Genomic DNA, 24125 nt, shown 5'->3' on the forward strand with positions numbered 1-24125 from the left:
ATAAAATTTAAACTAGACTGTGGCTTTTGGATTTTAACATGACTAAAACGTACCAAATTATTGATACAGCTATGTTTCAAAGCATACACCCAACATGCATCTAGACCATAAAGAATCATTTTGTAAAGACCATATTTAAGATTGTTCAAAACGTTTATTTGTACAAATTTAAATATTTACATGTACTTAAAAGCAGCAGTCTAAAAAGGCCATCTCACAAAAGATTCTTAAAGACAAAAAAAATGTGTTAAAAAAATAAAGTGCAGCAGATTAAGAATCAGTCCATAATCACATGACATCAGGGTTTATGTTCTGGGAGCAGAGCAGCAGCCATGTCATTTACAACAGCAGACTTCAGCTGAGGGATGAGGCTGATCCTCATTAGCCTGCTGCTTGCATACTTATTCTTGACAGCCTGGAACACAAGTTAATCAATGGTTCTTTCCAAGATCTGGCATGTATCATATTACCCAAATCCAATGGTTTAACATTAAATCACTAGAGCAAGGTCAACCTTTCAGACAACTTACCTGAAGCTTTGTTCGCCCTTCATTGACAGAGACAACATTTTTGGCGATGTGCTGCATGATTGGCTTGAGGTGGTTCTCGTTATAGGTAGAGTAATGCGCCTGTGTTGGAGTCTGCACAAGAACCATAACCAACAGTAAAAAATTGACCATATGTTGCTAGCACCAAATCAGTTTGAATGTAATCTATGATAATCCGAGTAGCACACATCCCATAAAGATCCCAATAATTGCCAGGAGACAGCAACTTACCCAGTTGAGCTCATCAAGCAGCAGCTGGGAGAGGCACAAGGCAGCAGCTGCAATCTCAGAAGGATGGTAGTGCACCATGTCATAGTCAAGGAGGGTCAGTTCCATGAGGTATTTGGCTAGTGTGTGCTTCTCAACATCAGCCTGAAAATACAACTACTGGTTAAGCATGCAAGTAATACTGTAACCTTGTGGTCACCTGTCAGTTGTTGATTGCTTTCCCACCTCTAACAATTAAATAATTGCAGTTCATGTTGATAAGCAATTTTAATAACTACACCAGTAAAGGAAAAACTACAAAAACATGCATGGCATTGAGTAACCTACATTGCCAGCCTTGGAGGCTCTCCTGAGGAAGTGTAGGGGTAGAGGCCGTCCAAGCTCAAAGTTCAGACTCTGCAGAATCAGCTGTTCCATCTCCCGAATATGAGCCTTGGTGAATGCATTGTCTGTGATGTAAACGAAATCACCAATCTCTGGGGAATACATCTCTTCATACTTGGAAGCCAACAACATGGCAGTCACCCCAACCAGCTGGAGCTTCTTGCGGCCAATAGTTTGCACCTAGATAGAGAGGGGTTATAAAAAAGTAACTAAACGGGATATACAATTTTTATTTTTATTTTTTAACGAGGCTTACCTGAAGAAAGCGATCCAGGATGGCCACAGTCAAATACAGAGTCTCCTGCAGTAGCTGGAACCTGGAGTGCACCTGAACCAGCCAGTCAATCAGGAGAGCGCGCATGCGTCCATTGATCTCATAGCCATTCATGTACTTCGGCCGGACAGACTGCTGGGTCTGTTGGGAAAGGAAGACAACTCAAGATTGACGTCGAGTAAAACTAGTACAAAATATTTAACGAGTCAGCACCATGTTAGCCTAGAGAAAGCACAAGTTACCTCAAGGCGCTGCAAATATCGATAGATATCCTTTATATATTCAGAGCATAGTTGTGGCATGTCTGAATCCCCTTCGTCAATGTCTTCTACAGCAAGTAGAGTTACTGAGAACGCCTGACACAATTCCTCTTCTTTCATGGACACGTTAGCAGACTCTTCAGGCTGAGGAACTTGAGCCACTGGGGAACGTTTAGGCCGAACAGCTGCTGGCTGATCTTTTTGGTTCATAGATTGTTTGGTTGAAGACTTAGCAGCAACAGTCTTCTGTAGAGAGTATAGAGAAGCATGTTTGAGAACTATCTGGGTGAGTAGCTAGTGAGAGCCAGACAATGGACCAAATAATGCCGTGTAAGACAACATACCTTGGACGGCACCGCTTTGCTGGCATTGGGAAAGTTGGACAGCTCTCCAAGCACAGCCCTTCTTGCTCCAGCTACGTTTGCTTTCCCCATTAGTGCTGGGTTGTCTGCGTTCTTTAACTGTTTAAGACAAAATGACCCGTCAAACCAACCATGTGAACACAAAATATAGCTAATTAAGTAAGACATCGCTTGTTAGCTAACATAGCTAAGAAACTGCCGACTACCAACGTCGTCAGTTAGTGACAACGTTCAATTTAACCATGCTAAATTACACTAGGTAGATGTTCAGGCAGGTTAAATAACTTAGGCATTTGTATTACTTACCTACTAGATAACAAATTGGCTAGCTAAACTAAAAATAGCAAGCTGAAAGCAGACAACTACGCAAGTTATATTACTTTAACAAGCGCAAGTAACGTTAGCTGTGAGTAAAATGCACACAAAAACACATTAGCTAGTGCATATTGTAAAAACTCACCGCAGCACGAACTTCTAATGAAGACATCTTCACGCTTCGTTAAAAACAAAGCAGTTAGATAGCCAGCTATAATGGGCAAAACGCCGCGTTTAGTTCTGTTGTTTGCTCGCTATCTCCACAGACACAAGGCCCAAGTAAACAAGTCTCAACGAACACTTCCACAGTCATTCAAATACCGCTCTGTTGATTCTAATTGGATACCGCTTCATAGAATACACCTATTTCATTGGTTGCCACAGAGGAATCACTAATGACGTCGCACAATCAGAACGGATCTCGTTTTTTTCTTCTTTTTTTCCCAACAACAAATCAATACAGAAAGTACATGGGGGAACACAAGTATATATAAATAACATACAAGGACAATTGGGCTAGGGGGTACAATATCACATTACACAAGGACCTTAAGGGACATACATACACTTATAATTCTAACAGCTTTTTTGTTAGTAGAGTATTTAATTGTCTTAAAATATAGTACAATTTCTTTTTGTAAGGTAAGAAAATGTGTTTTGTTTGTAAATGTATATTTGTGAATATGACATTTGGCCAAAATACAAATGAAATGAATTACATAAAATTGTTTCAACTTATTTCTATTGTAGGTAAATAATCAAAGCAGTACATCTCTCCACAATAGTGTAAAATCTTCATAAATGTATATATTGCTGATAAATCCACTTTAACATAACATATATTTTATGAATTGACCAAAATGCTAATCTTGGCTACTCTTGGCTAAACACTACACTTGGTCTTCACTGATTGATGAGTAGTAATAAGTAAGGGGAATATTCATAAAATCTACATAGAATGCATAAAATACGTTTTTTATTCTTGTTGCAGGCTCTTTGGATACATGGATGGATACTTCAGTTCATCTTTACTTGATGATTCGCCATAAGGACTACAGATTATAAACAGTTTATATGCAGGAGCTGAATAGGCATTTTTATTACTGCTATATCACATCTACAGAGCCTTCAGAAAGCATTCAAACCCCTTGACTTACTCCACATTTTGTTGTGTTACAGCCTGAATTTCAAATGGATTAAATAGATAATTTTTTTCTCACCCTATTATCTAGAGAAAACATGTTTTTATATTTTTTTGCTATTTTTTTGTAAATGAAATACATAAACATCTAATTTACATAAGTATTCACACCCTGTCAATACATGTTACAGTGACCTTTGGCAGCCTTTAAGGCAGCAATTACGGAGTCATTCTGGGTAAGTCTCTAAGAGCTTTGCACAACTGGATTGTACAATATTTGCCCATATTTTTTAAATAAATTCTTCAAGCTTTGTCAAATTGGTCGTTGATCAATGCTAGACAACCATTTTCAAATCTTGACATAGATTTTCAAGCAGAATTAAGTAAAAACTGTGACTTGGCCAATCAGGAACATGTACCGTCTTCTTTGTAAGCAACTGAGCTTAAGGTTATTGTCCTGCTGAAAGGTGAATAAATCTCCCAGTGTCTGGTGGAAAGCAGACCGAATGAGGCTTTCCTGTAGGATTTTGCCAGTGCTTAGCCTCATTCCGATTCTTTTTTATCCTGAAAAACTCCCCATTCCTTAACGATTACAAGCATACCCATAACATAATTCAGCCACCACTATGCTTGAAAATGTGGAGTGGTACTCAGTAATGTGTTGTATTGGATTTGCCCCAAACATAACACTTTGTATTCAGGACAAATAGTTAATTGCTTTATCACATCTTTTTCAGTATTCATTTAGCACCTTGTTGCAAACAGGATGCGTGTTTTGGAATATTTTTTATTTTGTACAGTCTTCCTTTTCACTCTGTCAATTAGGTTAGTATTGTGGAGTAATTACATTCTTGATCTATCCTCAGTTTTCTCCTATCACAGCCATTAAACCCTGTAACTTTTTTAGTCACCATTGGCCTCATGGTGAAATCCCTGAGCGGTTTCCTTACTCTCCGGGAACTAAGTTAGGTAGGACGCCTGTATCTCTGTAGTGACTAGGTGTATTGATACACCATCCAAAGTGTAATTAATATCTTCACCATGCTCAATGGGATATTCAATGTCTGCTCTTCTTTTTAATTTTTTTAATCTACCAACAGGTGCCCTTCTTAGCGAGGCATTGGAAAACCTCCCTGCTCTTTGTGGTTGAATTTGTGTTTGAAATTCACTGCTTAAATGAGGGACCTTACAGATAATTGTATGTGTGGGGTACAGAGATGAGGTAGTCATTCAAAAATCATATTAAACACTATTATTGCACATGGAGTCCATGCAACTTGTGACTTAAGCACATTTTCAATCCTGAACTTGAGGCTTGCCATTACAAAAAGGTTGAATACTTGACTCATGACATTTCAACCCTTCATTTTTAATTAGTAAAAATAAAAACTGAATTCCACTTTAACATTATGGGGTATTGAGTATAGGCCACTGACAAAAAAAATCAAAATATCATTAATTTTAAATTCAAGCTGTAACACAACATTTGGAAAAAGTCTTGGGGTGTGAATACCAAATGTTACCAATATATTTCGTTGATAGTAGATCCCTCAACGTTCAGTTCTGAAATATGGACCAACATGCATAGGTGAATGGTAAGACACAAATAAACAGACACAGGAAAGAGTTCTAACTTTATTAATATTATTTTAAAACTAATATAAATCCCATGGAATATCATCCTGGTGCCATTAAGTCTATGAATGCATGGATACCTGCCATAAGTACTGCATTCCAACACGCCATTCAAAATGTTTTTTTTCTCTCCAAAACTCAGCAATCAGAGTGGAAATACATGGCCTCAACGCACTCTCTTTACAACACTCCTGTCTGTTCTCTCTTGTGCAAGTATATGCAAGTTAGCAAGTCGAGAATAATATTAGTGTTATCTTTTCAATGGCAGCAAAGAGAGATTGCTGCTGCACAGCTACAGAGAGAGAGTGAGAGGGAGAGTGTGGGTAAGAACAATGATCTGGGTTGTAAGAATAATCAGCTACTTATTTATTATTCTGAGCTGAGCGCTGTGTATTTCCCTCTGAAAAGAGAAACGGGGATAAACCAATACCATTCCCAGTTTCCAAACAACAGACATCCCCAGGTTGCAGGCTCATGTGAAACTGGTTGCATCTGTGGGCCTGAGATCCCCTTATAGAACCCAGTTATCCATCTGGGGCCTGTCTGAGGGAGAAATCCAAACAGAACACAGAGACTGTATCCTCAGCAGACCTCAACAATCATTCCACTGAAAAAGAACAGTCAAAAACAGATGCGACATTCATTTTCTTTTTCTCTAAAATACATTAGATGACGTGTGAATGGTGTTTAGTCAAATCAAGGTGGTGCAGGAGAGGTGTAAGACACGCATGTGCATTTTCTGGGAGATGAGGTGAAGTTTGAGTTTATTCCCACTCTAGAAATACTGGGTGAACACAAATACAGCAGCTGATCAGTTTAACATGATATTTTCCTAATTAAGGAATGTCTTGATTTACCTTCTTAGAAACGAAACGTCTTCCACTAGCAAACCACATTGTCTAAACATAAACTAATCAATACAATGATCGGTAAAATGAGTCCTGCAATGTATTTAATTGGAGGTTGACATTCTACTCCAGTAAAGCAAGGCATTAGGTATATAGAAATGCTTCTTTACTTGAGCAGCTATCCTCACCTGCAAGTTGTTAGGCCATGAGAAGCCCACAATATATGTGCAAAGAAATGCATTGCGAGGAGCCATGCAAAAAAACAAATAAAAATAAAATATGACACGAGGAAACAATCAAAAGCTACATAAAAGCTTTATAAATACAATAACATTTTAAATCCTTAATGGAGATGTCAATTCGAGCAGTATTGTACTGTGTGATATCTGGCACTCTAGGCTCAATGCTTTTTTAGCCTGATGTTTTTATTTTCTCATAGTGGATCTGCACAGGTAATTCATGCCCTCTTTGGTTGACTGCAGTACTGAAGAAAAATTCAAACAATAAACAACAATGAAAGAAAATTCCAACAAAGAGTTGTGAGAAAAACAGCATCAACTCTCAACGGCAGACAACTGCGCCTCGATGTCCACTCTGCAGATGGGGCACTTCTTATTGGTGAGGAGCCATTGGTCCACACACAGTTGATGGAAGAGATGCATACAAGGTAGGCGTCTGTGGAAGAGAGAATATATTGTTAAACAGACTTTGAATTTCATCTTCATAATGGAAAGATCTGGTAAAGTTGGAATGAAATGACAATGAATACAATTTGCTTAATTTGGTTTGTTGAAAGATAGAAAATTAACATTCACACAGTTCTTACATTACACCAACAGAGGGCAGAAACTCTTAAACTCACTTAATCACATGAGCACATATGTTGAGCTCCAGAAATGTCCACTGAGACCAGTCATTTTCAGGCACTCAAATGATTGGCTTTTCTGCTGATTACTATATTTGGGTGTTGAGAAAATCTCCACGGCATATCAAGAGAAAATGTGGGAAAGGAGTGGTCGTTCTCACACAAAAACAGCCCCGCATTAAAACACACGCTACAGTATAACTGTACCTGACGTCCTCCCCTTCCTCCAGTATTGACAGACAGATGGTGCATTTCTCCTCTGTGTCTTCGTCCGCCCCCTCATCTTCTTCTTGCTTACCATGCAGCTTTCTCTGTTGATGAAAACATTGGAAACACCATTATAGATACACAGCACCAAAAACAACTCTTATTCACATTATAAAGACGTATTAAACAGGGAAGGCTGAGACCATTTTATGAGGGTTACCGTCAAACACGATAAATGTATTCAGGGTTCATAGGCTGTAAACATTACAGGTACAGACCAACTTGCGAATGAACTATCCTTTATGACTGATAGAGGGCTTACTGTATACATTATGAGGGTGAACACATATCCCTATGAGGACAGAGAATGGTCATTTTGTCCTGGCTACAAAACATGACATCCCTATGGATCAAGGTAATATGGATTTTAAAAAATATATTTAAATAAATATTCCCAAAAAATCTATCAAATGTTCCTACTGCCGAATCCCCTTGCCCCCAACACTACTACCATTAACAACTATAAATGAGCAGAGACATGTTTCCAAATTGAATTTGTTCATTTTTTTCTCACCGAGTCGGAGGTTGCGTGCATATTTTTCCCAATAGTTGCCCATGCTTCAGGGGTTAACTGTTCGTCAATGTCTCGCTCAGTCTCCAACACCTTCTGTATTGGGCAGCAGGTTATTAGGTTACTTATTTAAATACATTTGGAAAACTAGATGGAATCTTTCCCAACAATGTTTTCTAAGGCTGAAACATTGGTTGAAAGGGACACTTTCTAGTTTCTACAGCATCTGACTTAACGATAGCAAAACATTCATATTTTGAAAGGAGCACAAAATAACCACCGAGTGTGCACTCTGTCCCAGAATAAAATCTTGTGCAGACATGCACAAAATACATCACATCAAACTACATTAAATAGGATATGTTCTGAAACACACACATACTTTTATAGGAGTGCTCTCACCTTTTTGTACTTGTGTGGGTAAGTGCACCTCTCTATGGTTCCCTGAGAGGCCCCTCGGTTCACAGTCCCCAATCTCTCCTCTAAATGCAGCAGATCCTGAGGAAAAGGGCAGGAAAACAACCCAACGTCAGACTGAGCCAACTCAGTTCCACACAGCTCATGAGCCACAGCCATAACACGCTCTTAGCGCCTTCATAACTAATTACCAGGGCCAGGAGTGTTTCCTCACCACCTGACCTGAGCAGGAAAAACCCCAGGCCCTAGTTACTTGCTCTTTACTAATCAAGTGTCACCTCATAAGTTCGTCCAAATCCAGTCATTCTGGATGAGATGTAGCGAATGTGCGGGTAGGTTACTTCAGACATGCCAGTGTGCTGTGAGGGAGGAGGCAAAACAATTCCATGGAAATATGTTCACTTAAGTGGAGTACAGTCATTTGTTTCTGTGGGCTACAGTTCATGAAGCACATATAGCGATATAGCATTATCAATTAAGTCTGCTGACACTGCTCGACTTGGGTATAAATTCCGGTTAGTATTTTTGATAACCGCAGAAGTCTCACAATTTCATATTTTCAGACATTGTGCATTAACTTTTAACATCTTTTCAAAGGGGCATCCATTGATTTCAGGCCACTGGTTATGTTGAATATGCACTTGAAATGCCTTATGGTCCACCATTAATTGCCAACGCATTATTCATGTGGCCCAACAAACCATCCTTGAAATAACAGATGTTATGAATAGAGGGCTAGCATCATTCATCTAAGCCATACTTCTCATGTATTCTAATGTAGGCACGTGTGCTTAGAGTGAAGGTGCCAGTCGTGCACTCACCATGAAGGGGATGGGGAAGTGGTGCAGTCTTGGGGGAGGGTGGTAGTGGGGCAGGTGAGGGTGCAGGTGTCCTGAAGGATATGGGGCCACGGTCACTCCAGCCTCGATACCCAGCTCCCTACAGAAGAGAACCAGACCAACAACAATCATCATCAACTCAGACATTGACATCACAGGTGCCATTTCAACAGTGAAGATGAGTGACTGACTATATCCTTAGTGCACAGCAGGCCACATATACGTCGCTAAAAATAAACAACAAAAAACTCTTGGCCCTACAAGCAAGGCACTGGCCCTCAACTGCTCTAAATGGTACTGACCACGCAGTCCTCTGCTCAGGTTGGCGTGGGTGGGACGACATGGTCTGGGGCACGTGGATGTGATGGCCATGGCCGTAGTTGGGGTGCATTCTGTGGGGGTGTGGAGGGGGGCGCTCATGTGCTCGTCTGGAGAAAGAGAGAGAGGATTATCAGAAACACAAGAGGGAAAATACCATAATATTGTCCCTGTAATCAGACAATTGGATGCTACTGTCTGTGCTTGCAGTTGTGTTGCTGCCATCAGACGGGTTGGACCGGGGCCAGAGGCTACACTCACGTGGGGTGTTGCATCATCCTGCGTCTCTGAACCTCCATCCTCTGCAGCATCTCGTGCTGGTGCAGCCTCTGCACAGAGGTCCCCAGCGCAGGCATGTGGTGCTGCAGGGCCTGGTGCTCCGCGGGCAGGTGTTGGGGGGCACTGGAGCCTGTGAGGTGGTGGGCAGGCAGAGGGGCAGGGGGGGGCGGGGGCACGGCGTGGCCAGGGGGGTGGGAAGGCAGGGGCGTGTGGAAGGGATGGACGGGGTGGGGGATGACGTAGTCACCCTGTGGAGCGGGCTGAGGAGGGGGAGGAGGGTTACCATGGGAATGGGGGCAGGTGTTAGAGGGCTGGTGGTGCAGGGAGCGTGCCAGGGGGGCGTCTGGGTGTCAGAGAGACAGAGAGAGTGGGAATGGTGGGAGAAAGTTGAGAAGTAGTTAGTAACACCTTTCCAGATCGCCTTTAAGTCTCCTTCCTAATGATGACACCTGATCATCATCATCAGTTATGACTCTCCTCACTGAAACATGCTGCCTGGCTGTTCCCTGTGCTGAGCAGGTCTCCCACCTGAGACCCCGGACAGACCCAGCCTCTGTCTGTCTGTCTCCCTCCCTACTGCAGAGAGAGGGGGGGCCGGAGCAGGGATGACTCTGACGTGACTGAGTGTAGGCACTAGACAGGTGCGCCAACAGTTCCAATTATCCCTCTAAATATGGCCTCACCAGGGAGCCCCGCCACACTCCTCATTCCACACAGAGCTATTCTGAGGAGAATCAGCAATTAACAGGGCCTGTTTGGTAGCACACCCGCAGCACTTAGCACATTAAACATCAGGTGTTTCTCTTAATTACTATTAGCACTGGCTTTCAAGGTCTGGTGGTAATAGTTACTGTATATCCTAAAGGCTCACGTGTTTAGTACAGTAGTATGCAGGTTCTGCATGGGAATAACACACTATAGTTACTACCGCAGCATTTCATTTTCCTAACAAATCAACACTTAAACAATAGAAACCACACCAAAATCTAACCACAAAATAACTTCACCTCCCAAAATAGAAGGCCATCTCCCTTTTGGTGCAGATGTAGCTCTACTCACAGGAGGGGTGCATGAAGTGCCTGCAGGTGGATAGCTGTGGCTGTGGCTGTGGCTGGGCCACCATGGCTGAGCTGAAGGAGTCCACCACTGCGCTGGGCTGGCTGGGCCCTGGCCCCGTTGCATTCTGGGAGTTGTAGGCAGCGGGCCGCGACGTGGAGCCTGGACAGCACGGGTCAAAGGCTGAGGTGCCATGGAAACTACCGGCCCCGCTGCTCCGCAAGCCACTGTTGCTCAGGTCCACCGGCAGAGTCTGCTTGGGAGGGGAGAGACAGAGATAGGAGGGTTGGAGAGGAGAGGAATGAAAAGGAAAGAATAGGGGTGAGAGATACAGGGAGGGGAGGTATGGAGAGAGTAGAACCAGACTATGATGTTATGGTGCTACTGTCTGACTTTGATCTCTGTAGGTGACAGAATATATAACTAACCAGTAAAACACTAAACTAAAACCACAGGGCTTCATGGTCCAGCCAGCACAAAGCACAAGATAAAAGTACAAGACAATGGGCTTCACAGTTTAGACTGCAGTAAACCGGCTGAGAAAATTCAATCTAAGTGATGGAGTTTCAAATCATAGTAGCAGCCCTCCCTCGTTGAATTATTCAAATAAATAATAATATTTAGACTGATGCATAAAACATGACTTATTCACCTTATGCAGGCAGTATGTCTCCTTTCTCTGAGCTGTAGCTGAGGATGGTATCTACATGTAGGCCAAGCCCATCAAAGGGCACAGCATTTTGCCTCACCCATGCAACTACTTCCTCCTTTTCATGGTAGAGAACTGATGGCCCAGTTTTGAATACTTGCCCCAGCCCTGCATGAATTATGTAGGAATCAGAGAGTATCAAGACAGAGAAACGGAGGGCTATGGAGGGAGCCCCTAACCTGACCTGCAGACACAGCCCTCCCAACCCAACCCATTACACTTTAACCACACACTCCTCCACTTTGATGGTAAATAATACAATTCAGCAGCTCCTAACAATTAGCACAATTTAAATTATTCAGCGGTGAATCTGGCTTCAAGGGAGGCTGCCAGCTAGATCCTTTGTAACGTTTTTTTGTTAAGATACCAGTTATTTGTCTGTTTCAGTTCCTATTCTGTTTTTTCCTTCTTAATCCTTTTTAATCACCTTGAATCTGATTCATTGGCAGATATTGGTGGAGCCGTTTGTTTAGATACACAAAGACTTACTCAAAGATACATTTGAATGCGATGGTGCCATCTGCCAGGGAGAACATGGCTTATTAAAACTATAAATGATTCCTAATTTATCTCCAGCTATTGTGGGAGGGAAAGGCAGCCTTTTATCTCCTCAGATTCTATTCATTTAGCCTACTTTTATAGATTTGGGGCAAAAAAGAAAATATGATCAAATACTTTCATGACTTAAAGAAAATCTCATTTTAATATCGAATATATTTATAAAATGTTACTGCTATAAGAAATGCATAAATTCTCTGGTCGATATATTAAAGTTGGGGAAACCAAAACAGGAAGCAGAAGTAACAGCCAAACCTCCAATGCTACAACGTAAAAAACATAACAGGGTGTTGATGCTCAGGCCTACCTGGTCATGGTATTGGGTGGAGCTGCTGACCCCTCCCCCTCTACATGGTGCAGGCAGGGCAGTGGGCCTCTCTAGGGGGCAGCTGGGCTCAGGAAAGGGCAGAGTGGGTGGAGGTGGGTGCTGAGGCACATGGTGATGGTGGTGGTGGAAGTGGTGGGCGTGGCTGTGCTGCTGGGAGCCCGGCTGCTGGGAGGGCTGGGCCTGCAGGCAGCTGGAATGGCCCAGGGTCATGTGACCAGGGGAGGGTCCTCCGCAGGGGGAGTGCTGCGGGCAGCAGGAGGGTAACCTGGGCATGGCCGTACCCCCACTCTCTCCTCCCACGCCGGACGATCCTCTTCTGCTCTCATCTGATAGAGAGATGGAAAACACCTTTAAGCTTCAATCATTATTCATAGATGACCCACAGGGAAGATTACTAAACTTAAAGGCACACAAGGTTGACATCATGGCTTTCTGGAGAGTCTATGGTCTGTCTTACCCTCCGTGCCTGCGGTACCCCTTGGCCCCTGTGCCAGCGTGCTGTCTGGGGCTGGGCCTTGACCAGGGCAGCTGGTGGAGGGGCCTGGGGCATCGTGGGGCTCTGAGGTAGAGGTATGATGAGAGGAGGATGAAGAGGAGGAGCTGACAGTCTGAGGGTGAATGCTGTCAGAGGTAGATGGCACAACAGAGAGATCTGAGGTAGGGAAGAGAGACAGGTATACAGATTTAATAGGTGGGAATTCATTACGTAGCACATATCCATCTGTGTGTGTGTGTGTGTGTGTGTGTGTGTGCGTCGCAGGGTTTCCGTTACAAAAATGTGACGCCGGACATTTGACCGGCATTGGGTGCATAACCTATTAGGGCATCCACCCACAGTACTCAGAATGGCAGAAATCACTAACAGAACACGCAAGTCAAGGACGCAATGATGTGCCGTCCTCCTTAACAAATTCTGATGTGCACTTTAAAGAGGTTAGAATAACTGTCCATATCTACTTTTCCTCAGCCAACAAACAGCAAAATCACTAGCCTGTCAATCTACTATCCTCCACAGTAGAACAGTTGACCTATTCTATTGGTCAGCTTGTCGAGAAAGAAATGGCCTATTCCAAACACTCTGGGATAGTTGTGGGACGATAGATTCCAAATTCATACAACCAGTAGGCTTAGGCTACATAAAACAAACCTTAAATAGCAATGAGTCTGATGCAACAGATCAAAACATTTAGCTTAAAATGTTGATCAACTATTATATGCGCACAATGCAGAAAGCTACGCGCGAATGTTCGTTCCATAACCCAATTAGCGGGAAAACACTTGTCAGAAGGGCACTGCACACGTGATGGCAGAAATTTAGAAAGACGGGAGATGTAATATGCAACAACGTGCATGGGTTGCTAATATGACTAGGATTGTGCCTTGGAATACTGGACAATGAAAGAAAGCTGATATAAAATAATTGCCTCCACGGATATGGTCTGATTTTGGCATGGCTACTTTGAAGCAAGGTAAGACATGCCTCATATGTATTAAAACGTTCAGGTTTCAAACAATTAAGTATATGTTTTCAAAATGCATACTGCCTCCAGCTCATTGCAAAGTGGTGTGTGATGCGCTGATGAAGAGCCTATGCATTTGCTGTTTGAGATGCTGTAGCAGCAGCTCTCGCGCTCTGACAGATTTTCCACTCAAAGGCTCTGTATCTGTATGCTGTAGGCGTGTGATAAATAAGATATGCCTACATAACGAATATACACGGCGTGAACAAAACATGCTCCTTCCATGACACACTGGCCAGGTGAATCCAGGTGAAAACTATGATGTCACTTGTTAAATCAGTGTTGATAAAGGAGAGGAGACAGGTAAAGAAGGATTTTTAAGCCTTAACCTGATGTGGATAGGGGGCAGTATTTTCACGGCCGGATGCAAAAACGTACCCGATTTAAACTGGTTACTACTCTTGCCCAGAAATGAGAATATGCATATTATTAGTAGATTTGGATAGAAAACACTCTGAAGGTTCTAAAACTGTTTGAATGATGTCTGTGAGTATAACATAACTCATATGGCAGGCAAAAACCTGACAAAAAGTCAACCAGGAAGTGTGGGATCTGAGAAATGTAGTTCTTTCTAGTCCCTTTCGAAACTACAGTATCTGTGCTGTTACGTTGCACTTTCTAAGGCTTCCATTGGCTGTCTAAAGCCTTCAGAAAGTGGATTGAGCCTTCTCCCGTCTCTGGGCAGAGTATAGGAGCTCAGTTACTGAGTGGTCTGCCTGAGGACAAAGAGATTGGATATGCGCATTCCCGCGAGCACGCAATTTTTTCTTTTTCTCCTTGAATGAATACACTATTGTCCGGTTGGAATATTATCGCAATTTTACGTTAAAAATAACATAAAAATTGACTTTAAACAGCGTTTGACATGCTTCTAAGTACGGTAACGGAACATTTATACTTTTTGTGTTTCGAAATGCGCTCGCGCGTTACCCTTTGGATAGTGACCTGAACGCACGAACAAAACGGAGGTATTTGGACATAACTATGGATTATTTCGAACAAAAACAACATTTATTGTGGAAGTAGCAGTCCTGGGAGTGCATTCTGATGAAGATCAGCAAAGGTAATACAATATTTCTAATACTAATTCTGAGTTTAGTTTGCCCCGAACTTGGCGGGTGCCGTGATGGCGAGCTATGTACTCAGAATATTGAAAAATGTGCTTTCGCCGAAAAGCTATTTTATAATCTAACACAGCGATTGCATAAAGGAGTTCTGTATCTATAATTCTTAAAATAATTGTTATGTATTTTGTCAACGTTTATGATGAGTATTTTTGTAAATTCACCGGAAGTTTTTGGTGGGAATACATTTTCTGAACATCACGCGCCAATGTAAAAAGCTGTTTTTGGATATAAATTTGATTGAACAAAACATACATGTATTGTATAACATAATGTCCTAGGAGTGTCATCTGATGAAGATCAAAGGTTAGTGCTTCATTTAGCTGTGTTTTGGGTTTTATTGAGATATATGCTTGCTTGGAAAATGGCTGTGTGGTTATTTTGGTCTATGAAATCGGACAATGTAGTTAGAATAACGAGTCTTATCTTTAAAATGGTGTGAAATAGTTGATTGTTTGTGAAAATTGAATTGTGGTATTTTAGTAGTTTTTGTATTTCGCGCCATGCAATCCCATTGGCTGTTGGCTAGGGGTCCCGCTAGCGGAAGAGGTTAAGACATGTGTGCCATTCAGAGGGTGAATGGGCAAGACAAAACATTTAAGTGCCTTTGTACGGGGTATAGTACACTAGCGGTTCTGGGGGGGGGTGCAGTGCCCCTGTGACTTTTGGAACCCCTTATGGGCCCCCCCCCCAGTTGAAATGGTCTAGAACCACCACTGGTATAGTAGGAGGAGCCAGGTGAACCGCAACGCTGATGATGGGTTTTTCACGATCAACAGTTTCCAGTGTGCACCAAGAATGGTCCACCACCCAAAAGACATTAGGGCCAACTTGACAACTGTGGGAAGCATTGGAGTGAACATGGGCCAGCATCACTGTGGAACGCTTTCGACACCTTCTGGAGTTCATGCCCCGACGAATTGAGGCTGTTCTGAGGGCAAAAGGGGGTGAAACTGAATATTAAGGTGTTCCTAATGTTTTGGCCACCTCAGTGTAAGCCTACTATACACATGGCAATTTTATCTGCTTTTCTATTTATTTATTTTTGAAAAAAAACAACAACAAAAAAGCGGTTAAAAGCTGGCTATTACCGGCTAACGGAAACCCTGATGTGTAGACTGGCTGCAGTGGCTTGGCAGCCAGGGAGAAGAAGAGACCTCATTAGCATTCCACAGTGTGCGCTCCATCTGCTTTTCATACTCACAAATTAATTTCTCCTCCTCCTCCAAAGAAATGCAAATGCGCTCATATCTCACACTGCTCTGTTATTCTGTTATCAGTCACACGGTGCGAGACCATAAAGAGAATGCACCAAATTGGACTTTTAAGTCACATTAATGCTTTGGTCTGGTTTGCTAATGCCTCAGGTTAGAGGGCAAACTGGTCTGGGAAAACAAAGCCATTAGCCAGAGATATGTAGGATGTTGGAATGGTAAAGCCATTACAAAAACAGTCAGTCCACACCTGACATATTAAAATAATAATACATTGAATTTATAATGTGCTTTTCATTTAAATAAATAAAAACAATGAACAACTAGACAGGGAAACTGAAACAAAGAACCCATTTTAAAAAGGTGTATATGCAATGGCTTGGGGCTGTCATGAATGTATGAACTGAACTGGAGTAGGCCTATACATCTGGTGAGAATAATGTACGTATATGAATGATTAAATACACAGCTCTTCAATGGACTCTGGAATTCAATGTAGACTATACTCATCAGGAGTCCGCTGTATGTCCCCTAAATCCGGAGTGAAACCCTTAACCCACATAAGCTTTAATACTGCCAGGTGTATTTCATTCCTTGTGCCTAAAGCCTCCACATTTACAATGAAGAGCATGCTTCTGGCTGCTGCTCCAGTGGCTGGCATCGCTGTGACATTTTATCATGCTACAAACATGATAGGATTGACAGTATGAAACGACATGTATCAGAAATGCATTGGGTTGATGTGTAAAAGCCAAACAATGAAAGAGCAGTCAGTCGCTCTCAGGGGCACGGTCGCTATGAATATCCCTCCATTTGATGAAAAGATACAGATGAATCATTATTAAACAGTGCTCGATGACGGGAACATTTCAAATTGAATTGTGATGACAGGACAATTCTTATTCAAGTTAGCGACAGCCACTCGCTCGCAAGTTCGGAGAGATGTGTGGAAGAAGCTAGCCAATCCTATTAAACAATAGAGTGTGAATGAGAGTATTTCATTTGACATGTAATATTTCCGAACTCCCTACGCAGTGTTGAGCTGGATCATGTAAGAAAGCATTAAACTAATCAAAATCCACATTCATATACTGTGCGACAGTCCGGCTATCGTATGCAGCATCTATGAAAAAGCTGTTCCCAAATGTAATTGATTTTTACACATATAATCACCAGATCTATTTCTTTCTGCCTCAAGAGTAAACTTGCTTCTCTGTACGTGTGTGTGAGTGAATGAGTGAATGAGTGAGAGAGAGAGAGAGAGAGAGAGAGAGAGTGTGTGCAACCATTTGTATGTTGTTCATATAAAAATGACTGTCCTTCTTAAGAGGACAAATGCCTCAGAGGACTACTGTAAACTCGCCTTTGTGTTGAAAGACGAATGAGCCTAGCTTTGAAAGAAAAGACAGTGGAAACACAGAGGCCTGAGTCTAAGTCTAGGACCTCTGTGACTGTTATATCATATAGTTCAACTCAGAGTGGAATTGTGGGTCGGCACGTCCTCATGCTCACCATCCTCGTCCACTGTGAGGTCCACCACCTCCCCGGCGCTCTGGCGCAGCGGCTGGATGACGGTAGAGAGGCGGTGGCGGCCGCGGGGCTCCTGGGGCCGGTTCTGGGAGCAGCTGGGGCCCCAGTACATCCTGCCATGGCCCCCCACCGAGCGAGGCCTGTGGACACAAACACACAGCCAGTTAGAGAGGAAGGAGAGGAGGGGTAAACAACCAGATTACACAAGGCTTCAGTTCAGACTGACTGGGACCACGCTGATAATGTCAGGTCATCTGGACCCTGGGCTACGGTATTGTAACAATTCTATGATATATTGCTGACCACACAGCCCTCTCACTGGAGACCGGTGGTCAGTGGATGAGACCCAGTCCATAGGACTTCATGGAGAAGTGAGAAAATCCAGACAATTCAGCCCAATTTTCCTCCCAAAGCAAATCTCTTGCTTTCCCAGCCTGATTGTCCTTTAAATAAATATATGAACAACAGTTCATTTTATGATGTCATTTATCATGTAGTAAAAGGGAAAGTTGAAGCGTTGTCATTTGGAGGCAGGGGACTGTCCACAGTGCTTTTTCTGTGTGTTGAGCCCAAATCAGCTCACTTTGGGAGCTGCTGGAACGCCTGGCTGGAATGTAAATAAGAGCCAGCTGACATGAGTGCTAGCGCTGCAGCTAATTCATAAAGACAGTCTACACACAGCCGCGCGCATGAGAGAGACACACAGCTGTGCAAACCTTTGAGAACCACACAGAAAGACCATGTTTGTATCACACACATGGTTTCATCCACCACACCCACTAAACTCCAAAACAACCTTGTGGAAAACACAATTCAACACACAGAAACACCTCTACCTCATTTAGCCTCATCAACCACACATATTTGCTCAAGTCACAACCATTGTGCATCATTGACTGCGCTCTTTCCTCTCCCTTTCGCAGTCTTCTTCTCTCCCCATCTCACTGCCTCACTTGTTCTTCCTGCCTTCCTCTCTCTCATTTGATGTGGGAGTCCAAAGAGTGTCAGTGTGCCGTAAAGCAGGATGAGAGGGGGGAGCCTAGGGGAGTCCCTGCGTTAAAGCAGGCCTGAGGGCCAAGACCAGGCTGAGGGAAGGGGAGAGCCAAGAGCAGCGAGACCCTTGCTCCTCTCAACAAATGGCTGCTGCTAGAACCTCTAAACCACAGGTTGCATCATTAAAACAATAAGATTACAGAAAAGCATGGTGGGCTGCTGCTATTCCAGTGAGACCAGTGTGTGTGTGTGTGCGCACACAACAATAGCAAGGCCATACACACACACCGCCATGTAGGCCTAAGAAGTCCGTCTAATAAGCAGGCGTGAGAGAGTGCCCCCACTCACACCACTCAGCAGAGGAAATGCCATTCTGGGCTGCATTGGTGCTGTGATGGGGGGGGTTCCCATTAGCTCATACTGCAGCCCATTCCATTTCCTGTCAGACGGACACACTTCACAACAAACCAAAAGGAAAGGAAGGCAACAAAAACCTATTAGTGCCACTTCTGATGTTGGCAATGCAGAAAAGAGGGGGGAAAAATTCCATGGCATGTCCCATGGGGCAGTTCTCACACACACACACACACACACACACACACACACACACACACACACACACACACAGAGCAGTGAAGGTGGTACATGCAGAGAGCCAGTACAGGAGGTGTGGCTTGATTGCACTGTAATTGGCACCTGCTCCTCCTCTCTCCCACCTCGGGGCCCGGGGAACAGGCTAGCCCACCTCGGGGCCCGGGGAACAGGCTAGCCCACCAGGGACAAGCGCCTAATTACCCACAACATAGACCTGGGATTATTTTGTAAATACCTGTTTACCACCGTGGCCTCTGAGGGGTGGAGGCGAGGGGAAAACAGAACACAGTAAACATGAACACTGTGGGAACTGGGGGCTTGGCAGGACCAGGGTTTTGCCATCTCCACGCGCACTCTGCCAAATGCCTGAGGGCTTAGAGGGCTCGGCAGTGGGGTAATGTGGGGCTAACTGCAAGGATGGGATCTATGGACTGTGTACAAACTGGGCTATGGTACTGGGGGGTGGGGGGGGGGGGGGGCAAGACAGAAGTGCAAGCTGCACATTCTGCACCGAAGTCCAAAGCCTCCACTGACACTGAATATGGCATGCATGCAGACTCACACCCTCTATCACAACCATTGGCCTCTCTGCACTGTAAACAAATGATCTTTCAGCGGAAAACCGCCATTGCCAATCCTGTCCAACTTTTTAGAGTACCAGACGCGCGCGGCAAATTGGAGATTCATGTACTTAGACAAACATTATGGATCACACCTGGTTCAGTTCTCTGAAAAGGTATTTACAAAACATAAAAGTACAGAACATATCAAATAAATATATGTTTAATGGAATTAGCACAGATTGTCTGTATGTTTATTCCATGTACAGTATAGAATGGAGATAATTATCTATAAAGTTTTTCTTAGCACACGCCCCCAAGTTTAGTCTCTATAGTAGAGGAACGCTTGTCACCTCTGAAACAGGGTCAATCACTAGGGCCAGCTCACAAGTATTGGCTTTTTAGACACGATTCCTAATCAACACTAAAAGCTAAATAATTTTGTAAACATAAAAACAAATGATTGAAAATGATAAAATCTCCAATCTAGTGCAAAGGCATTTTAGAAGCATTGCCTCTATAGCGAATACCGGACACTCATTCATTGTTCATCGTCTTCTAAACTCCCCACTCCATTTCATTCCAAGATGTTTATATCTGTTTTTGATTAGACTTTTGGTGACGTGGATCATAATTACAGTTTATCAGGTTGCGTGATCCTCGTAATGTTACGTGGAAAATACAACTAATGGGACGCAAAATTAAATGTATATCACACTCGCACAAATACGACCAGTTATTTTTCGTATTTGCATCTCTTTCACTAGCAAATTAACTGCTGGCACTTTAGAGCCCACTGAATGTCCATCTTATGTTTGCTAACATTAGCTTGAAACAATTAGTGTTTACCTTTCCACAACACACGGAGTCGAAAAGGGATTTGTCCACGTGTTTACATACAGCCGACAGTCAGCAAACTCAGCATCACAACAAACAGGAGGATGGGCAGACACAGGGTAGCTACGTCCAATAATGATGTATTCATCACCATGTCTGTTGACACAAACTCCGTACATGTCTGTGTGTTGCAGCTCGAGAATCGGGATGTTAGATTGACTCAGTGGATTTCTTTTTTTGTCAAATGTAAAAAAAGAATAAATATGAAAAATAACAAATCAGGCCCTATTCATTTATGCGTACATGGACAGAGAATTGCATAGTTGGTACGCAAAATGCGTGCATGTTGGCAGGTCTGCATTACTCATCCTGGTGCCCTTTGACCTCTACACCCAGTACTCCTTGCTACACCTCCCCCTTCAGAAACGGCCCTTCTCTGTATTCTCCTGCAAGCCAGGGCATCTCTGGGAGGTGCAGGCAGAGATGGGGAGATAAAACACACACACACACACACACACACACACACACACACAACTAGCTACACTCTGTTCATTCACTTCCCGGAAATACCTAGGGAGAATATGGTCAACCTAGCATGAAGAGAGAGAGAGAGAAGGAACATAGAGGGAGAGAGAGAGCCATGGGAGGGACGGAGATCAAGGGAGAGAGATAGAGAGCGGAGGGAGTGACGGATATCTACAGGGAGAGAGAAAGAGGGATCGAAACAGCAAGAGTAGAGGGAGGGAGGAAGAGTGATAGAGCAAGTGAGGGCATGCCAGAGAGAGGAGGGGGATGGGGTGAGGGGGAGAGAGCAGTGCTTATGTAAACCCATCTGTATCACACTCCAAATATTTACAAGTTCTCAGAAAAAGACAGCCTTCTATTTCTTAGAGGGCCCTTACTGATCTCTTCCCTTCCCCTTTACTGATCTCTTCCCTTCCCCTTTACTGATCTCTTCCCTTCCCCTTTACTGATCTCTTCCCTTCCCCTTTACTGATCTCTTCCCTTCCCCTTTACTGATCTCTTCCCTTCCCCTTTACTGATCTCTTCCCTTCCCCTTTACTGATCTCTTCCCTTCCCCTTTACTGATCTCTTCTCTTGCCCCCTTACTGATCTCTCCCCTTCCCCTTTACTGATCTCTCCCCTTCCCCTTTACTGATCTCTCCCCTTCCCCTTTACTGATCTCTCCCCTTCCCCTTTACTGATCTCTTCCCTTCCCCTTTACTGATCTCTTCCCTTCCCCTTTACTGATCTCTTCCCTTCCCCTTTACTGATCTCTTCCCTTCCCCTTTACTGATCTCTTCTCCCCTTACTGATCTCTTCTCTTCCCCCTTACTGATCTCTTCTCTTCCCCCTTACTGATCTCTTCTCTTCCCCCCTTACTGATCTCTTCTCTTCCCCTTTACTGATCTCTTCCCTTCCCCTTTACTGATCTCTTCCCTTCCCCTTTACTGATCTCTTCTCTTCTCTTGCCCCCTTACTGATCTCTTCTCTTGCCCCCTTACTGATCTCTTCTCTTGCCCCCTTACTGATCTCTCCCCTTCCCCTTTACTGATCTCTCCCCTTCCCCTTTACTGATCTCTCCCCTTCCCCTTTACTGATCTCTTCCCTTCCCCTTTACTGATCTCTTCCCTTCCCCCTTTACTGATCTCTTCCCTTCCCCTTTACTGATCTCTTCTCTTGCCCCCTTACTGATCTCTTCTCTTCCCCTTTACTGATCTCTTCCCTTCCCCTTTACTGATCTCTTCCCTTCCCCTTTACTGATCTCTTCCCTTCCCCTTTACTGATCTCTTCTCTTGCCCCCTTACTGATCTCTTCTCTTGCCCCCTTACTGATCTCTTCTCTTGCCCCCTTACTGATCTCTTCTCTTGCCCCCTTACTGATCTCTTCTCTTGCCCCCTTACTGATCTCTTCTCTTGCCCCCTTACTGATCTCTTCTCTTGCCCCCTTTACTGATCTCTTCTCTTGCCCCCTTAACTGATCTCTTCTCTTGCCCCCTTACTGATCTCTTCCCTTCCCCCCTTACTGATCTCTTCCCTTCCCCCCTTACTGATCTCTTCCCTTCCCCTTTACTGATCTCTTCTCTTCCCCTTTACTGATCTCTTCTCTTGCCCCCTTACTGATCTCTCCCCTTCCCCTTTACTGATCTCTTCCCTTCCCCTTTACTGATCTCTCCCCTTCCCCCCTTACTGATCTCTCCCCTTCCCCTTTACTGATCTCTCCCCTTCCCCTTTACTGATCTCTCCTCTTGCCCCCTTACTGATCTCTCCTCTTGCCCCCTTACTGATCTCTCCCCTTCCCCTTTACTGATCTCTTCCCTTCCCCTTTACTGATCTCTTCCCTTCCCCTTTACTGATCTCTTCCCTTCCCCTTTACTGATCTCTTCCCTTCCCCTTTACTGATCTCTTCCCTTCCCCTTTACTGATCTCTTCCCTTCCCCTTTACTGATCTCTTCCCTTCCCCTTTACTGATCTCTTCCCTTCCCCTTTACTGATCTCTTCCCTTCCCCTTTACTGATCTCTTCTCTTCCGCTTTACTGATCTATTCTCTTGCCCCCTTACTGATCTCTCCCCTTCCCCTTTACTGATCTCTTCCCTTCCCCTTTACTGATCTCTCCCCTTCCCCCCTTTACTGATCTCTTCTCTTCCCCTTTACTGATCTCTTCTCTTGCCCCCTTACTGATCTCTTCCCTTCCCCTTTACTGATCTCTCCCCTTCCCCCCTTACTGATCTCTCCCCTTCCCCTTTACTGATCTCTCCCCTTCCCCTTTACTGATCTCTCCTCTTGCCCCCTTACTGATCTCTCCTCTTGCCCCCTTACTGATCTCTCCCCTTCCCCTTTACTGATCTCTTCCCTTCCCCTTTACTGATCTCTTCCCTTCCCCTTTACTGATCTCTTCCCTTCCCCTTTACTGATCTCTTCCCTTCCCCTTTACTGATCTCTTCCCTTCCCCTTTACTGATCTCTTCCCTTCCCCTTTACTGATCTCTTCCCTTCCCCTTTACTGATCTCTTCCCTTCCCCTTTACTGATCTCTTCTCTTCCGCTTTACTGATCTATTCTCTTGCCCCCTTACTGATCTCTCCCCTTCCCCTTTACTGATCTCTTCCCTTCCCCTTTACTGATCTCTCCCCTTCCCCCCTTACTGATCTCTCCTCTTGCCCCCTTACTGATCTCTTCTCTTGCCCCCTTACTGATCTCTTCTCTTGCCCCCTTACTGATCTCTTCCCTTCCCCTTTACTGATCTCTTCCCTTCCCCTTTACTGATCTCTTCCCTTCCCCTTTACTGATCTCTCCCCTTCCCCTTTACTGATCTCTCCCCTTCCCCTTTACTGATCTCTTCCCTTCCCCTTTACTGATCTCTTCCCTTCCCCTTTACTGATCTCTTCCCTTCCCCTTTACTGATCTCTTCCCTTCCCCTTTACTGATCTCTTCCCTTCCCCTTTACTGATCTCTTCCCTTCCCCTTTACTGATCTCTTCCCTTCCCCTTTACTGATCTCTTCCCTTCCCCTTTACTGATCTCTTCTCTTGCCCTTAACTGATCTCTTCTCTTGCCCCCTTACTGATCTCTTCCCTTCCCCTTTACTGATCTCTTCTCTTGCCCCCTTACTG

The 24125-nt window shown here is 43.9% G+C and overlaps 2 protein-coding genes across 8 annotated transcripts in view; both read right to left on the reverse strand.

Moving 5' to 3' along the window:
• Positions 1–134: 134 nt before the first annotated feature.
• On the reverse strand, positions 135–2715 carry LOC106587338 (G2/mitotic-specific cyclin-B2). 2 transcript variants are annotated; one of them, XM_014175648.3, is made up of 8 exons: positions 2517–2715; positions 2039–2155; positions 1677–1937; positions 1417–1575; positions 1104–1340; positions 780–920; positions 531–641; positions 135–415 (listed from the first exon to the last, which is right to left on the reverse strand). In XM_014175648.3, exons 1-8 carry the CDS (start codon positions 2541–2543, stop codon positions 299–301), a joined length of 1170 nt encoding a protein of 389 aa, XP_014031123.1. In that variant the 5' UTR covers positions 2544–2715; the 3' UTR covers positions 135–298. The 2 variants fall into 2 exon arrangements, with proteins under 2 accessions (XP_014031123.1, XP_014031121.1); XM_014175646.3 differs by having other exon boundaries at positions 1677–1940.
• Positions 2716–5134: 2419 nt separating this feature from the next.
• The window catches only part of LOC106587339 (E3 ubiquitin-protein ligase arkadia-C), a 46618-nt gene continuing 27627 nt past the window's right edge, over positions 5135–24125 (reverse strand). For 3 of the 6 annotated variants that reach the window (XM_014175651.3, XM_014175650.2, XM_014175649.2), the window contains exons 4-15: positions 17513–17670; positions 12600–12794; positions 12122–12468; positions 10551–10803; positions 9474–9834; positions 9197–9322; positions 8877–8994; positions 8334–8414; positions 8041–8136; positions 7642–7734; positions 7068–7171; positions 5135–6670 (exon numbers count right to left, since the gene is read on the reverse strand). In XM_014175651.3, coding sequence (XP_014031126.1) covers positions 6550–6670; positions 7068–7171; positions 7642–7734; positions 8041–8136; positions 8334–8414; positions 8877–8994; positions 9197–9322; positions 9474–9834; positions 10551–10803; positions 12122–12468; positions 12600–12794; positions 17513–17670 — 2053 coding nt within the window. In that variant the 3' untranslated portion in view covers positions 5135–6549. The remainder of the gene's footprint in view (positions 6671–7067; positions 7172–7641; positions 7735–8040; positions 8137–8333; positions 8415–8876; positions 8995–9196; positions 9323–9473; positions 9835–10550; positions 10804–12121; positions 12469–12599; positions 12795–17512; positions 17671–24125) is intronic. The other 3 variants (XM_014175652.2, XM_014175654.2, XM_014175653.3) reach the window with 3 other exon arrangements.

Source organism: Salmo salar, chromosome 26 (assembly GCF_965601325.2).
Source record: "Salmo salar chromosome 26, fSalSal1, whole genome shotgun sequence".
NCBI lineage: Eukaryota > Metazoa > Chordata > Actinopteri > Salmoniformes > Salmonidae > Salmo > Salmo salar.

Bases quoted from the DNA above. Each gene is read 5' to 3' on its own strand.
- LOC106587338 (XM_014175646.3), bottom strand. From the start codon at position 2,543: ATGTCTTCATTAGAAGTTCGTGCTGCG. The intron at 1,941-2,038 runs GTATGTTGTCTT...TACTCTCTACAG, and splicing joins GCAAAGCGGTGCCGTCCAAG to AAGACTGTTGCTGCTAAGTC. The intron at 1,341-1,416 runs GTAAGCCTCGTT...CTCTCTATCTAG, and splicing joins TCCTGGATCGCTTTCTTCAG to GTGCAAACTATTGGCCGCAA.